We start from the raw sequence: 17,964 nt of genomic DNA, 5'->3' as shown, positions 1-17,964 counted from the left end.
AATTACATCAACTGCTACATTAATCATGGTACTGAGAGAGAAAACTTAGAATTGCTGCTTTTAAGGAACCATGAAAAAGAGGAAAGCAATGATTTATTGAGTACTTACCATATGCTGGATATTGTGCTAAGTGTTTTACACGCATAATTTTAGATGTGCTAAGAAGCCTGGAGCTGGCAATTGGGCCTCTAACCATAAATTCTAGAGTGATTGCTTGGGCCAGTCCACCTGCTAGCCCTGAAAATAGCCTTTCCCTCTACTTGGTGGTAATCTTTCATATTCCCTATGTGTATGAGTGTAAGGTTACAATGTGACAAAATAAAGAACAGGTGTAGCTTTTTGAAAATGGAATGAACTGCTTCAGAAAAAGCTTCTTACACTGCCAGGAATGTTCAAACACAGGCTGGGCTGACTTCTTGGTGGGAACTAAGTTTCTTTCTCCTGCAAAGGGGGAAAGAATGTAGTGACAGGTCGAAGACAGGATCAGCAAACTGGTGTATTCTAGGGCGTAGGGATAGAGGGTTTCAGTACAAGAATCTGTAACTTATCCCACTGCAAAGAACGCATCCAGGCACCTCCTTTATTTTTCCTTCCAAACCCTCAGATCTTTGAGGAAGACTCTTCTTCAGGGTCACTGCCTCTTCACAGTGCTCTCTATGTATGACTCCAGCAAGAAGATAGTTTCATCCACTTGGATCTCACTGGCATCCAACCTGAGTGAAAAAGTGAAAGCATTTGCCCAGACTGGACAATTATTAGCATACTTATGATTAGAGGCTGGGCTGGGTGTGGCCATGGAGAATTGCTTAATGGGTAGAAAGCAGGAGAACAAATGGATCATTCTCATTTACCGAGCATGTCTTAAATGCTAGGCACTGTGGAAGCTGCTGAGGATTCAAAAGATACTGGGAGAAACTGAAGTTTAACTTGCAACCAAGAGAAAGAATAATAGCACATGTAAAGGCAGAGGTATAAAATGACCTAGTGTGTTTTATTTTATTTATGTCTTTTTTCTATGTTTTTTGACCTAGTGTGTTTTAGAACAGAAGCTGAGAGTGGCTAAGGCTAAACTGAGTAATGATTAGGAACGGAAGGGAACTTCAACATGATTGAACCCATCTATGAAAATCCCACCGCTAACATCACACTTAATGGTGAAAGACTGAAAGCTTTCTCCTTAAGATCAAGAACAAGCCCTGGCTGGTTTGGCTCCGTGGTTAGAGCATCAGCCCATGGACCAACGAGTCATGGGTTCGATATTGGTCAAGGGCACGTACCTCGGTTGTGGTTCGTCCTGGCCCTGGTTGAGGTTGTGCAGGAGGCAGCCAGTTGATGTTGCTCTATCACATTGATGTTTCCGTCTCTCTCTCTCTCCCCCTCCCACTCTATCTGATAATAAGCAGGAAAATATCCTCGGGTGAGGAATAAAAAAAAAAAGATCAAGAACAAGACAAGGATGTCTGCTTTTATTTATTTAATATGTTTTTATTAATTTTTTAGAGAGAGAGAAAGGGAGAGAGAGATGGAAACATTGATGTGAGAGAAAAACATCAATTGGCTGCCTCCTGCATGCCCCATACTGGGGATGGAGCCCACAACCCGGGCATGTGCCCTGACTGAGAATCGAACTGGGACCTCTCAGTCTGTGGGATGATACTCAATTATCCCACATGAGCTACACTGGCCAACCTCCATTCAACCTTTTATTGGAGGTTGCAGCCAGGGCAATTAGGCAAGAAAAGGCAAGAAAAGGCATTCAGGTTGACATGATCCTATACATTGAAAAATCTCTAAGGATCTGAAAAAAAAAACAAATTTTTTTAAGTTGCAGGATATAAAATCAAAATACAAAAAATTAGTTTTAGCCCTGGTTGGTGTGACTCAGTTGGTTGGAGCATCATCCCGTATACCAAAAGTGGTGGGTTCAATTCCCAGTCAGGGTGCATATCCAGGTTGAGGGTTCTATCCCGTCAGGGCGTGTGCAGGAGGCAACCAGTTGGGTGTCTCTCCCCTTCTCTAAAAATCAATTTAATATGTTTTTTTTAATTGATTTTTTTTTTTAAGAAAGAAAGGAAGAGAGAGAGAAACATTGATGTGAGAGAGAAATATTGATCGGCTGCCTCCTGCATGCCCCCTGACTGGGAATAGTACCAGGACTTCTCAGTCCATGGGATGATGAACAATCCACTGAACCACACTGGCTGGGCCAAAAATCAATTTAAAATATCCAATATTTTAGCCCTGGCTGGTGTGGCTCAGCAGTTAAGAGTGTCAGCCTATGGACTGAAGGGTCTCAGGTTTGATCCCTAGTCAAGGACACATACCTAGGTTGCAGGTTCATCCCGGGCTCCAGGCGGGGCACATGCGGGAGGCAACCAATTGATGTGTCTCCCCAACATCGATTTTTATCCCTCTCTCTTCCTGCCTCCCTCTTTCCCTTCCACTCTCTCTAAAAGCAATGGAAAAAATATCCTCAGGTGAGGATTACCAAAAAGAAAAAAAAAATTTTTTTTAAATCTAATGCTTAAAAAAAAGTTTTATTCCTATACACTAGCAATTTACAATTTAAAACTGAAAATAAGAAAACACTAAAACAGCATCAAAAAATAATAAAATACTTAGAAATCAATTTAACAAAAGAAGTGCAGGACTTGAAAGGAAAACGACAAAACATCATTGAAAGAAGTTAAAGAAGACCTATATAAATGGAAAGCCTCCCGTATTCACGGGTAGGAAGGTTTAATATTGTTCGGATGGCAATACTCCCCAAAGTGATCTACAGATTCAAAGCAATCCCTATTAAGGTGAACGGTGAGGAATAAAAGGAAATGATGTTGGAGAAATAGGCTGCTATGAAATTGTAAAAGGTCCTAAATGTCATGCCAAGGAGTCTGGTCTTTATACTATAAATATAGGAGTCAATAAAGCCTTTAAACCAAGAGAGTGAGCCCTGGCCAGTGTGGCTCAGTTGGGTGGGCATCATCCCATGCGTTGAGAGGTTGCCTGTTCCATTTCATTCCCAGTAAGGGCACATGCCTGGGTTGTAGGCTTGATCCCCAGTAGCGGCGTGCAGAAGGCAGCTTATCAATGTTTGTCCCTCTTTCTCTCCCTCCCTTCCTCTTTCTTCCTCCTCTCTCTCGCAAATGAAAAAAAAAAAAATCAATAAAACATATTTTTTAAAAAAGTAGGAGAGTGATATTATCAATCATTTTAAAGATAATAACTTTGAGAGGATTACAAGAGATAGTCTGAAGGGGAAAGTGACTGTGAAGATCTAGGAAAGGTGATGAGGCCTGCATGGGGACCAGGCCAGACTTGAGCCCTGGCCGGTTTGGCTCAGCGGTTAGAGCGTTGACCTGCGGTCCTGAGAGACCCGGGTTTGGTTCCCGCTAAGGGCGTGTACCTCAGTTGCCGTTTGTCCCTGGCTCTGGTCGATCGTGCGGGTGGCAGCCACTCGATGTGTTCCTTTCACATCGATGTTTCTCTCTCTCTCTCTCTCTGTTCCTCTCTCTCCCTTCCACTCTACCTGAACAAAAAAATGGGAAAATGTCCTCAGGTGAGGATAAAAGAAAAAAAAAAAAAAGGCCAGACTTGAGACACACTACTGAAGTAAAATCAACAACCTTGGTGAACAAGAGTGTGTGGTGAGGGAGAAGAACTTGAGGATGTCTTCAAAGTTTTCAGTTTAGGGAAATAGGTGGATTACATTCTGTTAATAGAGCTGGAAAAGAAGATAGCAAGTTTAGGTATGTTTGTGTTAACTTGGAGAGATGGACTTGTAGGACATTTTGAAACAGGTTTGAAGTGTATGATGCTTACTTGTTGACGTTACGTTTCAGAGTCTCTAGCTGGACTTGTAGGACATTTTGAAACAGGTTTGAAGTGTATGATGCTTACTTGTTGACGTTACGTTTCAGAGTCTCTAGCTGCTGGCGTTCAGGGGCTGTGATCATCTCCTCTATCTCTTGTAGCTGTGCCTCCTCTGCACCTGTAGCCTGCATAGACGCAATGATGGCTTCTACCCTCTGAGACTTTTCTAGTAGACGCCTGTCAGACAGACACAACTCTGAGGCTTGTCCCTCAGCTATGGAGTCTTTTACCCATTAGCCCTGGGGTATAACTCCCCCTTTACCACGTTCCTGGTCAAAGTGGATAATGTCACCCTTCAAGGACATTTTCTACAAACTTAATTAGAAATGTGACTTCACTCCTGAAACTTATTGCCTTTCATTTGCACTTTAAGTTTCATGCCAGTTTGTACATTTCTCATAAATTTAATCTATAAATGATTTCACTGGGGGTATGTTAGAAAAGTATAGACCAATACATGATTTATGCCAATCTAAGCAAACAACTTGATACAACTAGATTGGTTATTGTCTCTTAGTTTCCATTTCTATAGGAAATTTCCCCTCAAGCCTTTGACCTTGAAAACATGTGATTACTACACTAAAATGCTACTCACTTGTTCTCCTTGGTTTCAAATTGCCGCCTTTCTATCAAGTTGGCTATGCTCTGAGGAGAGAAGACAAAAAATGCACACAGTTCTACTTAGTAGCTCAGGTAAATTGGTTACAGGGGACCTGAGGGTAAAACTAGTCTTTGTGGAGGGTATGGAAAGAAGGTCCAGGAGTTACCTTGTAGCATCTGTGCAGCAACATGCGGGCAGCTGACAGGATGTTCACAGTATATAAATAGAAGGTCCTGGAAGGGGCATGGTCTGGCGTTTTGGGAATTTCCTACTTGTCCATAGAAAGGAAAATCAGAGAAATTATACTATTCTTCAGAACTGGCAAAGTACAGTAATCATCTGTCCCATCTGAAGCTACTACGCCCTCTCTTTCATTGATACTTTCCTCATTTTTCCATTTTTTGTTCTGGTAGAGTGGGAGGGAGAGAGAGGAACAGAGAGAGAGAGAGAAACATCGATGCGAAAGGAAAACATCGAGTGGCTGCCACCCGCACGACGAGTGGCTGCCACCCGCACGACCGACCAGGGCCGGGGACAAACTGCAACCGAGGCACGCGCCCTTAGCGGGAACCGAACCCGGGTCTCTCAGGACCGCAGGCCGACGCTCTAACCGCTGAGCCAAACCAGCCAGGGCCCATATACCACATTTTTAAAATCACCACCATCTATCACCATTTTATAGATGGGAAAAATTATGGTGGGTAATTTGCTCAATGTAACTAGGTAAGAGGAAGAGCTGTGATTCTGATACCAAAATCCATTCTATTTCCTCATAGGGTCTATTACATGGCTCTACACGGTAATGTGAACTCACTAGATGTTGATAAATTTCATCTATAATAAACTTAAGGTTCATGGAAAGGACAAATCACAGGGATTAGGAGCTAAAGAAAAACGGTGGAATGATTTCTTGGCTGTGCCTCCTTTTTATCAGGCCAGTTAAAGCTCCATAATTATCTTTCAAATGCTTGCTATGTTTTTATTAATATATACACATATATATATTTTTTCTGTCTCAGAGCTGGATACAGAGTTTGCTTGAGGTTCAGGATGCATGCTTCAGGAATTTCTCTCTCTAGTCCAGCTCTGCTGGCTGATGATTACTATACCATTGGTTACCTGGAGCAATATGAAATTTTCTGACAGCATCTTATAAAGCATATCCTTTGCCTCCTTTGCTGGAATCATTGCAAAGTCTTCTACTTGCTTCTGCTCCAGGTGTTTCTTTTGCAAAACTAGACGAAATATTCTGGCACAGCGAGACCCAAATCTGGAAAGGAAAGAAAAAAGTAAATGGCATGCTTTAGCTCCTAGTCACAAATGGTGGTTGCTTTGTTTCCATGTATGGAGCCAGGACCAGAGAGGAACAACAATCAGAATTCTTTCACAACTCCACAGATTGATGATGGTACTGCTAATCATAAGGTAGTCACCAACTGCTGACACACTTGAGCGCCTCATTCCCTGCCCTTAGTAAAAGCTTTAGGAAGGCAGCATTGGGAATTAAGCAGGAAGATATTTAGGATGAAGAATAGTAGTAGATGGGATCCATAGCAGTCCAGTGGAAAAATGGTGTAAGATATGCCAATGTTGGTTGCTTACATAATGATCACATTACTTATTCAAATGGGGCATGGCAAGGAAGTGTCCAACCCCAACCCCAGTCAGGGTGACCCCCTTACCTCTCCTGTACAACCGACTCCAGAGTGGCTGTGGCTAGCGATCCAAGAACCTTATGGAGGTCTTTATGTAGAGGATTAAGGTCACTCAATAACGTTTCGGCCTGGTCATTGTGATCTTAGTTTTATTCCTAAGTATCTAATTAAAATTTAAATGTTATTTGTTTTTTACATTGATAGTTATGGTAAATAAGTATTTCAAAACCTAATTAAGTATAGTGTTTAAGTCAGGATTTAGCTTAACTAAAATTTGGTTAATTAAAAGTCCTTTTTTTGCCCTGGCCGGTTTAGCTCAGCAGTTAGAGCATCGGCCCGCGGACCAGAGAGTCCCGGATTTGGTTCCTACCAAGGGCACATACCTCAGTTGCGATTTGTCCCTGGCCCCGTTTGGGGTTGTGTGGGTGGCAACCACTCGATGTGTCTCTCTCACATCGATGTTTCTCTCTTTCTCTTCCTTTCTATCTCCCTCCTGCTCTATCTGAGGATGAATGCAAAAAAAAAAAAAGTCCTTTTTGCCCTGGCTGGTGTGCCTCAGTGGTTAGAGTGCTGGCTCACACATCAAAGGGTCGCAGTCTTGATTCCTGATCAAGGGCTTGTATATGGGTTGCAGGTTCAATCCTCAGCCCCAGTCAGGGCACGTGTGGGAGGCAACCAATCCATGCGTCTCTCTCACATCGATGCTTCTCTCCCTCTCTCCCCCCCCCCTTCCATTCTCTCTAAAAAAAATAATCAATGGAAAAAATATCCTTGGGTGAGGATTAACAACAAAAAAGTCCTTTTTACTTCTTTATCATCAATGTGTTAGTTAAATTTTCTAACTTATTTTAGCATACTAAATATTACCAATTCTTTTCTTTCATAAGTCACCACTCTCTTTCACAGTCCAGCTGCTTGACTGTAATGAAATAACTAGTAAGGATACTGATGACATACATTCCTCCACCACTGTCGCCAGACTTTGCAACAAACTCTAGCTATTAAAAAAAGAGAGACTGCGTTAACTGAATGGAAAATCCAGTGATTCTGTTTCCAAAGGAGCAAATCTGGCCAAGAGTCTGTAGATGGTAACCCTCCTATCAGGTAATGGTAGAGAAATTGTCTGAGTTGGCTAGGTAGAGAATGAGGCTATAGGAGAATGATACCAGGTATCAGCGGCAGAAATAAGTTGTATAAACATAGCAGAAAAAATAAATAAACAACAAAAAAGCAAAAACAGACTTACTGGATCATCTGCCAGCAGAGTGAGATACTGATCAAGAACTTGCTTAGAGATGTTATAGCCAACAGGTAGGGATCTGAAGATCTATGGTACAAAAAGACAGTGAAAATGGGTTTGGGAACTTAGAATTGCTAACATTACTAAAACAAAGATGTTTTAATTTTAGATATCACAGTATAAAAATGTCCAAAAACACGACAGCATTGTTTGTAAGAGTAAAAATCTAGAAACAATCCAAATGTCTACTAATTAGGGATTGATTAAAATAAAGTACAGCATAGCCATTAAGTGATAAAGCTATTTTAAGAATAAAACAGATCTATAACTGACATGAAAAGGTTAACATTACACTGGCATATGAAAAATGTAACTTTGTAACAGTATACAGAGTATAATCCATTATTTTTTGGTTAGAAAAATATACATATACCTACATATATGTGGGATGATACACAAAAAGATACACACCATACTATTAACAAGGATCTCTGGGGTTGGGATTATGCAAAACTATAGATATTTAAATTGAAGTATACTGCCCTGGCCGGTTTGGCTCAGCGGTTAGAGCATCAGCCTGCGGTCCTGAGAGACCTGGGTTCGGTTCCCGCTAAGGGTATGTACCTCGGTTGCAGTTTGTCCCCGGCCCTGGTCGGTCATGCGGGTGGCAGCCACTCGATGTGTTCCTTTCACATCGATGTTTCTCTCTCTCTGTTCCTCTCTCTCCCCCACTCTATCTGAACAAAAAATGGAAAAATGTCCTCGGGTGAGGATTAAAAAAAAAAAAATCAATAAAAATATTTAAAAAATAAATAAATAAATAAATTGAAGTATACTACATATATAGCAGTACAGATCTTAAGGGTTTAATTTGATGTTGAAAATTGTATACACCCATGTAACTACCACCCATAACAAGATATAGAACATGTCCACTGTTTCTGAAAGTTTGGGGAACTGCAACTTTTTTTTTTTTAATCCTCACCCAAGGACATTTTCTGATATTTTGTTCAGATAGAGTGGGAGGGGGGGAGAGAGAGAGAAACATCGATGTTAAAGGGACACATCGAGTGATTGCCACCCACACGACCCAACCAGGGCCGGGGACAAACTGCAACCGAGGTACATGCCCTTAGCGGGAACCAAACCTGGGTCTCTCCGGTCTGCAGGCCGACGCTCCAACCGCTGAGCCAAACCGGCCAGGGCGGGGGAACTACAACTTTTAAAAATTATACATTTCTATGCTGTTTGAATAAAGGTCATGTAATTATTTTGTCATAAAAAAAAAACTTTAATTTTCTGTTATGTAAGTTAAAAATTTTTATGTAAATAATATAAAAATTTAGTAAGTATATTTTATATGGATAAATATGATTATGAAAGTACCAGAATTTAAATAAACATATTAAATATATTTAATATTCATGTTTTAAGAAACATATAATTAAACAAATTTAAAATGTACGAAATATATTGAAAAAGACAAATAAGGGGCCAGATAATGTCTTGAGCACCAAGGCTCTCAGCTTCCAAATAGTGCATTCTTAGAACAGGAATAGCTTGTGCTCTGACTACGAGAATGGTTTAGGTTTTTAAAGGCTGGATCTCAAGAGACCAATATTTTAGTACCAACTACCTGAATCCCCATCCCATTTCAAAGAACAAAGGCTCTTTCTTTCAAGGCTCAAACTTCAATCTAATTCCAGGCTGTATGTATAATAAATATATTATAATATCCAAGAACTTGACAGAAAAGTAGTACAACATGAAGCTCACCTCATTGGAAGACAGTGGCTGGGTGAATGGGGCGCCAGAGGGAGTGGTAACCTCACTCATTCGAAGCATGGTCCTCATGATCTCGCTGCTGGTCTGGATTTGAAAAGTGAACTGGAACTCAGAATTCATTCTGCTGTGCTGGCTCTGGCTAAATGTGAATGGCCACATCTGGCAAATAAGAACATCCCTGATGGCCACTGTCCCACCCACTGAGATATCACCTGGTCCATCCTGTTGGCAACTGCACTGACAATGGCTTGGTCTCGGAAGTGCTGGTGGAATCTGTCAAGGTTGGCCTGCCAATAAATTCCATCATCTGGAATGGGCTGAGGAGGAAAGGATCAGGATCAGAAAGAAACATCTAGATGCAGTGAAGAGTTTTCTGGTGAGGAGCTTAAATGGAACTGGTCATCATTTCTTTCCCTATACAGTAGCAACAAATAGGTTGGAGAAAAATCATCCAGTCATATGGACTAGTGCCTCAATAAATTTACAGTCTCAAACTTCAAACCGGTTCTCTAAACCCACCTCTATTTTTTTACTCTCTATTTTACATTTTAACTCTTCTCCAGTATCCTCAAATCTCATTTACCCCACCCTTATCACTCAGCAGATGACCTTGCATCTTATTTCGGGGAGGAAACAGAAGACATTAGGCCAGAACTCATTCAACTTTGTGCACATATCCCCATATCTCTCTCTTTTTTTTAAATTCTACTTTTATCACAGTGGGAAAAATGTTCCCCCTTTTACCTAAGGTTACCTTTTGCCCACACTGGTATGCTAGATCTTACACTCTCCAGCATTCTCAGGGACCCAGCTCAGTTTTCCCTCCTCTCTCAATCTTTAGCCTCTTTCTTTATTGTCTTTTTCCCATCAACCTTTACTTTGTCTAAATTTCTTCTACGTTAAAATAGTTCTTCTTTAATACTATGCCCTTTCTCCTTTTCATTTTTTTCAGTTAAGGTTCTCAAAGAGTTGACCATCCCAGCTATATCCCTATCCACAGAAGTACTCAACACATTTCCACCACTATATTGAAATGCCTGAGGACCTCCTTATTGCTAAGTTCAAAGAATACTTTCTTTCCAACTCTGATCTTTGTTGATCTTTCTGAAGCATATGACATTGATAGACATTATTTTCCTTCTCAACTACGTGGCCCCTTGGATTTTATGACACTCTTCTGTCTCGGTGCTCCTCCTAACCATTCTGAATGCTCTTCTTCAGTCCGTACAGATTCCTTTTCCAGATGCCACCTGTAAATACTGGTGCTCCTCAGGGTTCTGTCCATAGCCCTATTTTCTTTTTGCTTTACATATTCTACTTAGGTGATTTTACCTATTCTCAAGGCTTTAACCAGTGATGCACTTCTAAATCTATTATTTAATTCTAAAACTCTCTATCAAGCTCCAGAAGCATAGACTCAATTGCCTATTTGACACTTGCACCTGTTCTCCAAAACTGTTCTTTTTCAAAGTTTTCAGCTAATTATACTATAATCAACCCAATTTCTTTCTTTCCTTTTTTTTTTTTCAATCCTCACCCGAGGATATTTTTCCATTTATCTTCAGATAGAGAGTGGAGGGAGGGAGAGAGGAGATAGAGAGAAACATTGATGTGAGAGAGACATATCGAGTGGCTGCCTCCTGCATGACCCTGACCAGGGCCGGGGACGAACCACAACCGAGGTACATGCCCTTGACCAGAATTGAACCCATGATTCATTAGTCCACGGGCGACACTCCAACAGCTGAAACCAACCAACCAGGGCCCAACCTAATTTCCTAAGCTAGAAACTTGAGTATCATCCTTAACCCCTTGCTCTCCTTCATATACTATCCAATTACCAAGTTCTATCTAGTCTTTATACTTATCAAATGTCTATCTTTCTTTATCTTGACTGTCATTAGCTTATTTCAGGTTCTAATCATGGCTTACCTATATTACTACAATGCCCTCCTATGCCTTTCCCCCCACAATTGATTTTAGAGACAGGAAGGGGGAATGGTAAGAGAGAGAAAGAAACACTGATGTGAGAGAGAAACATCAATTGGTTGCCTCCTGCATGTACCTCGACCGGGGATTGAACCTGCAACCTGAGTATGTGCTCTGACTGGGAATTGAACCCACTACCTTCTGGTGCATGGGATGACGCTCCAAACAACTGAGCCACACCGGCCAGAGTGCTATAAAAAGGGTAACTGGGTTTTCTGCTTTATTTAAAAAAAAAAATTTTTTTTTAATTGATTTTAGATAGAAAGGGAGAGGGAGAGAGATAGAAACATCAATGAGAGAGAACACGGATTGGCCGCCTCCTACATGCCTCCCACTGGGGATTCGGCCCATAACCTGGGCATATGCCCTGACTGGGAATCAAACCAGTGACCTCTTGGTCCATGGGTCGACGCTCCACCACTGAGCCACATCAGCCGGGAGGGTTTTCTGCTTTAAATATTGTTCCTTTTGCACTGTTCTCCCCATTGCTCAGAGAGCAGTGTTTTTTGTTTTTGTTTTTTTTAATCTTTTGGGGTCACAGTTCCCTTGAAGACTCTGAAGTGCTCTACAGAAAAATGCACATACACAAATACAGGTGGACTCTTGAAATCCATCCAAGGAGTTATACAAGTTATGAACCACTGTATTAGAGTAATCTTTCTAAAATACTAATCTAGTCATTTCATTCCCCTGTTTAACATTCATCAGTGGCTCCCCTGGCCTTCAGGATAAAGTCCATACCTCTTAGTTAGTCAATCAAGAAATATTTATTGATGTCTTACTAGTATTCCAGGTGCCAGGGTCAAGATACTACCGTCGAGAAGTTTATAGTCTACTGAGAGTACAAAGACAAACATGTACACAAGTAATTTTAGCCACTTATACAGACTATGCAGATGAAATGGAAAAATATGTTCTGACTCAGGTAGAGAGGGTGGGTAATGGTGTGTGAGCTGTAAGAAAATAGCATTTGAGCTGAGATCTGAACGATTAAAAAAGGCAACTACATGAAGATCTGTGGGGTAAGATGTGAAGCAGAAGGAATACTAAAGGCAAAAGCCGGAAGACTTAAAAGAGTGTGCATGTTTGAGCAATGGAAAGAAAGAAGCTGGATCGTAGTGAACAAGAAGAGTGGCAAGAGCTGAGGTTGGAGAGCCTTGTCTCTAGCAGGTCTTGTACAGACCCGGCTCACATAAGGCTTAATAATCCAGTCAAGATGTGGATTTCTTCTAAGAGCAATAGGAAGCTATTTAAGGAGTCTAAAGCAGTGATATGTTGGGATTAAGAAAAAACTTAGAAAGTTAAATAGATAAGAATGCAGGAAAAAAGACGATTTAGGAGAGTATTGGCGAAGTGTTGACTAGAGATGACAGTGGTTTGGACTAGGATGATAGCAGTGGAAATGGTGAGAAACAGTCGGAGATGAGGTAATTTTGAAAATTGGGCTGATACGTTTTACTGGGACACTGGATGGTTCCTAGGATTTTGCCCTAAGCAAATGGTGGTGTCCTAGAGGTAGCTGGCCTAGGTGGTGTCCTTTAATTAAGCTGAGGAAAGCTGAGAGAGTAGATATTTTGGAGGGGGAAAACAATTATTCTGTTTTAGCCATACTAAATTTGAGATGTTTATTAGACATCCTTTTTTTTTTTCTTATCCTCACCCGAGGACATTTTCCATTTTTTGTTCAGATAGAGTGGGAGGGAGAGAGAGTGAGAGAGAGAGAGAGAGAGGAAACATTGACGCGAAAGGGACACATCGAGTGGTTGCCACCCATACGACCCAACCAGGGCCGGGGACAAACTGCAACTGAGATACGTGCCCTTAGCGGAAACTGAACCCGGGTCTCTCTGGACCTCAGGCTAATGCTCTAACAGCTGAGCCAAACTGGCCAGGGCTTATTAGACATCTTTATAGAGATGCTGAGAAGGTACTTCAAGATAAAAGTTCAGGCTTACCTATATCTGTCTAGACTTGTTTCTTACCACTGGTTCCCATGGGTCTCTATGTTGCAGCTATCCTGAATAAAGGCCCTTTTTTAGCATAAGCTGCTACACTGTCCAATGACAGAGTAAATGAAAGCCTCAGAAGGGAGACAGCAATGGAGTTCACTCTTTGATAGTCTATTGCTGGCCAATATTTAATGAAGTTCATAATCCTACTACTTCTCACCCCAGGAACCTTTAGTCTCTTGGGGTTTATCTTAGTGCTCTTTCTGGTTTGCCTCAGGGGGAGGACTCCTAATAAAAAAGCACCATTACCTCTTTATTATCTGTTGTATGTTTTAGTCTCTTGGCCTTGGGCTCCCCAATAGCATCGTCCTCAGATGATCTCCTCCTTTTACCTTTCCCTGCCAAATAAAACAGTTGGAACAGTTAGGTTGCATCTCATATGATGACAGGACATGACCAAACATGAGAGCAGGTGTCTCCCTATCCCAAGGACATCTATAGCTTCCTCTAGTTTAGTGTTTCTCAGGAGATGGAATAGCTATAAGAAAGTCAGGTAAATGATGAAGTTATCTGAAATTCAACATGTTGAAAAAGAAATTCATAATCTTAATTCTGCAAACAGTTCCTGCTCTGAGTTTCCTTTCACAGTGAATGGCACCATCATCCTCCCACATATGCACATCAGACACACAGATGTTCTCGTTTTTTTAGCCTCACCCGAGGACATTTTTTGTTCAGATAGAGGAGGAGAGAAGGAGAGGGGAGAGAGAGAGAGAGAGAAACATCGAGGTGAAAGGTACACATTGAGTGGCCGCCACCCGCACGACCAACCAGGGCCAGGGACAAACTGCAACCGAGGTACGTGCCCTTATGGGAACCGAACCCGGGTCTCTCTGGACTGCAGGCCGACGCTCTAACCGCTGAGCCAAACCGGCCAGGGCAAGATGTTCTTGATACCTGTCTACCTCACCACTTTCCCCAAATTATGAACTTCTTTTTCAACATGTTGAATTTCAGATAACTTCATCATTTACCTTTCTTGTAGCTATTCCATCTCACTGGTTTGTCTACATTTACCTATGCCCCATCCTTTCTGTACACAGAAAAATCTTTTAAAGTGCAAATTAGATTATATCACTTGGCTGCTTAAAATCCTTTAGTGATTTTCCTTTGCTCTTAGGTTAAAGAACAGATATTCTGAGGTCTAGCCCCTGACTATCTCCCTAAGCTTATTCTCATGGCTCTCTTTCCTTTGCATACCAGGCTTTAACTAACTAACCTTCATTCACTTTTTCAAATACCCTATTTTTCTCTCATTACATACCATTTCAGCGGTTCTTAACCTTCCTAATGCCGCGACCCTTTAATACAGTTCCTCATGTTGTATGTGAGCATATCTGCATGTGGGCGGACCCGCCTGGAGATGGATAGAGGAGTGTGTCTCGGTTCCTAAGACCATCAGAAATATGTGTTTTCTGATGGTCTTAGGCAACCCCTGTGAAAGGGTCATTCGACCCCCAAAGGGGTCGCCACCCACAGGTTGAGAACCGCTGTACTGTTTCCTTTGCCAAAAAGCTTATTCTCTGTACCCCTTCATACCTTACCTCACTGGTTGCCTCCTGCTTCTGCTTTTAGTCTTAGCTAGAATGCCACTTTTTGAAAGAAGCATGTACCCCAAACTCCCAGATAACTCCAGTCCCATTATATATTTTCAAAACACCTCACACTTTTCCTTCCTACTACTTATCACAGTTTGTTAGTGATACACTCATGTGGTTATTTAATTAATGTAAATTTCCTGTACTAGCCTTAAGTCCCATAAAGGCAAGGACCATATGGTTTTTCATATTTTACACCACAGTATCTGGCACAGAGTAAATACTTGGTAATTGTTCAATTCATTCATTTGTTAAATTCATTTAACAATCACTGAGGAAGAATCCACAATTAGGGCAAATCGCAGTTCCAGGGATCAAAATTCTTTACCTATCAAGTTCAATTTAGGAACCAGGTACATGTCCTTTTCACTGATGACAAGAGTGGGGGCAGGTGGCGGTGGCCCAGGGTCTGAATTCTCAGTGGCAGGTACTAATGGGCAACGTTGCACAAAGTGCGTGTCTGCCAATCGCACGAATGTGCTTGATACCTCGCCATAGTCCATGGTTTTGCCATCTGTAAAACAGAAAAAAAGAGGCAGGTGAGATGGCCTAAGATAGCCGAGGGTCTTCTCCTGCAGCCAGCCAATATATGCTTTTGCTAACAGTTGTTGATATAGTACTAACCCTCCATAGTTTCTGTGAGCCGGTCTGCCACTTTCTTCACGAGAGCTGACATTGTCATTTTGCCATTCAACAGCAGCTCTTCAACAATCAGCTCTCCAGTGTCACTGTACAGTGTTTTGGCAGTATAGATGTAGCGGGGGTACCTGAGCATTCGCAACACCCGGCTGCACTGGGCTTCATACTCCACCATACCACGTTTATGCACTTGATATATCACCAGGTTATGTTGGATGAGGACACAAAGGGCTTTTTTAACCTAGATGTGACCCAAAAGAAAGAAAGGAAAGATCTGAAGACACAGCTCTTTATTGCTGGCAAGTTTTGCCCAACAGTTTACCTAGCCTCAGGAGGTGGCTGGATAAGAATCTCTGTGCTGCCCGGCCGGTGTGGCTCAGTGGTTGAGCGTCAACCCATGCACCACGATGTTGCCAGTTTGATTCCCAGTCAGAGCACATGCCCAGGTTGTGGGCAACATCCCCAGTGGAGGGCATCCCAGAGGTGGCCAACTGATGTTCTCTCTCATCGATGTTTCTATCTCTCTCTCCCTCTCCCTTCCTCTCTCTCTAAAATCAATAGAGGGGAAAAAAAAAAGAATCTTTGTGCTGCCTTCCTCCCTCCATTGGAATAGCTAATAAGAATCACACATCAATGGAAGAAATCAGAAAGATTCCTTGCTATGATGCTCTTATTTCCTCTGATCTTTATCTTTCAAAGTACAATTTACTTCCCCTCTGTTATTCTCATTCCTTAAAGATAGTACTGAGATTCATAGACTCATTATGAATGAAGGAAGCATGGCAAAGGAAGAACAAAGATTTTCCTAAGAAGCAATTATAAGCCAGGAAAACTTCGAAAAGCAGAACCTTGGGGCCAACGTCTTACCTTCTTTCTCCACAAACAACATTGTTCTGATCCTAGAGCAGGTTTTCTTCCTTTTCATTTTGTGGGGGTGGGGAGAAACAATATTCAAAGGTAGGTAAAAGAAATTAATTAAAATAAAAGCAAATTACTATCATCCAAACATACCTGATCCAGTGGTGTTCTTGTGTCATGGGCAATTACTCTCAGTGGCTGGCTGCCAGTTCTGATTAGGTGGACTCCAATTTTTTCCACAATTTCTCCAAAATGCTCTTGCAGCAACAAAGAACACAGTTTAATTTCTGCTTGAGTCATTGTACTGAGCTTCAGAGCTAGAATAAAAACAAAACACTGTAGGCTGAAAAGTTTTTCTTTTAAGTTGGGTGTAGAGCTGCTGAATTCATGTACTTTGTGGAAGGTGATTTGACATTATATGTCAAAAGCCTTAAAATCTTGCCTATATTCAACTTAATACTTCATTTTGGATACTATGTTCTAAGGAAAAAATAAAAAGATGTTACTGTGGTTCTCTTTAGACTACTAACATACTAGAAACCACCTAATGTCTAGCAATAAGGAATTAACTCAATGAATTATGCCTCTCCAACACTTTTGTATAATATGTATTAGCATAGAATTACTAATTAGCATAGAATTACTTTTTGTTCATTAATTATAAGAAGAAGGCTACAAAGCAAAATGTAGAGGAAAATTTAAGATAAAAATGTATGAATAGAAAAAAGAAAAGACTGAACCATACACTACATTTATCTTTATGGGATTGTGTGTGATTCTAATTTTCTTTCAAGATTGGGTGTGTGCCTGGCCAGTGTGGCTCAGTGGTTGAGCAGTGACCCATGCACCAAGAGGTCACTGGTATGGTCAGGGCACATGCCCAGGTTGCAGGCTCCATCCCTGGGCAGAGGGTGTTGCAGGAGGTGGCCAATTGATGTTCTGTCTGATCGATGTTTCTGTCTCTCCTCCCTTCCTCTCTCTCTCAAATCAATTAAAAAATATTTTAAAAAGTGGGTGTAGATTGTTTTGCAATGCCACAGACCTTGGATTCTACATTTCATTGTTTGGAAGAATTAAGGCCACATCATAGCCTATTGGAAGTGAACAGGCAGTGTCATTCCCAGTCCACGAAGGAAATGGCAATTTAGAAAAACAAACGAAGAGGTGGGGAAAGCTTCACAACAGGGTGTTTCAAACAGGAGATGAGGTACTTTGCAGGGCAGTAATTCATTCCGAAATTTCTACTTCTTGACAAAGTAAACAGAAACAGACTTAGTTGACTATTTAATTGCTTCTTTTAAAAAATAAATCACAAGTGTTAGTAAACATTGGTTTGTTCATTTATTTCTCCCAATTCCTCAGAAGCAAAGTCTTTGCCTCCCAGCTCCCCCAATCCACACGTCTTTAGGGAAGCAACCCCCTCCTCGAAAAGGACTTCCAAGGAGCTCGGTCCTGGCTCTTTATTCCCTATGCGTGGGTTCCCAGTTCGGGACTGGGCCCCCCGATTCAGAGACCGGGCCACCCCGTTCAGACGGCGCTTTCCACTAACCTCGGGGTCACAGCAATCTAACGCCGTCAAGTTCCGCTCGGCGGCTCCGCGCGGCTCCCGGTACCCGCCCGGGCAGAGGGGGAGCCCTTGGTCCTTTCTCGCAAGACGGACAACGAGGAGGACCCGGAAAAGGGAAATACGCAGGCCGCTCTACCCCAGAGTTTCGGTGGT

At 41.7% G+C, this 17,964-nt stretch overlaps 1 protein-coding gene across 3 annotated transcripts; it reads right to left on the bottom strand.

Moving 5' to 3' along the window:
- Window positions 1-547: 547 nt before the first annotated feature.
- POLR3C (RNA polymerase III subunit C) lies at window positions 548-17,923 on the bottom strand. Of its 3 annotated transcripts, none has more exons than XM_036273391.1 (15): window positions 17,794-17,923; window positions 16,398-16,561; window positions 15,372-15,627; window positions 15,076-15,261; window positions 13,399-13,487; window positions 9,364-9,468; window positions 9,143-9,235; window positions 7,373-7,453; window positions 7,073-7,124; window positions 6,154-6,214; window positions 5,591-5,741; window positions 4,638-4,739; window positions 4,466-4,515; window positions 3,898-4,047; window positions 548-713 (listed from the first exon to the last, which is right to left on the bottom strand). In XM_036273391.1, the coding sequence occupies exons 2-15, from the start codon at window positions 16,542-16,544 to the stop codon at window positions 632-634; spliced, it is 1,605 nt and encodes a 534-aa protein (XP_036129284.1). In that variant the 5' UTR covers window positions 16,545-16,561; window positions 17,794-17,923; the 3' UTR covers window positions 548-631. The 3 variants fall into 3 exon arrangements, 2 of the variants coding, with proteins under 2 accessions (XP_036129284.1, XP_036129285.1); XR_004960961.1 differs by lacking the exon at window positions 548-713 and adding an exon at window positions 3,613-3,721 and having other exon boundaries at window positions 3,898-3,995; XM_036273392.1 differs by lacking the exon at window positions 548-713 and adding an exon at window positions 3,613-3,721.
- Between the last annotated feature and the right edge of the window lie 41 nt (window positions 17,924-17,964).

This window comes from Molossus molossus, unplaced genomic scaffold, assembly GCF_014108415.1.
Source record: "Molossus molossus isolate mMolMol1 unplaced genomic scaffold, mMolMol1.p scaffold_m16_p_20, whole genome shotgun sequence".
NCBI lineage: Eukaryota > Metazoa > Chordata > Mammalia > Chiroptera > Molossidae > Molossus > Molossus molossus.
This window is presented reverse-complemented; position numbering and strand designations above follow the sequence as displayed.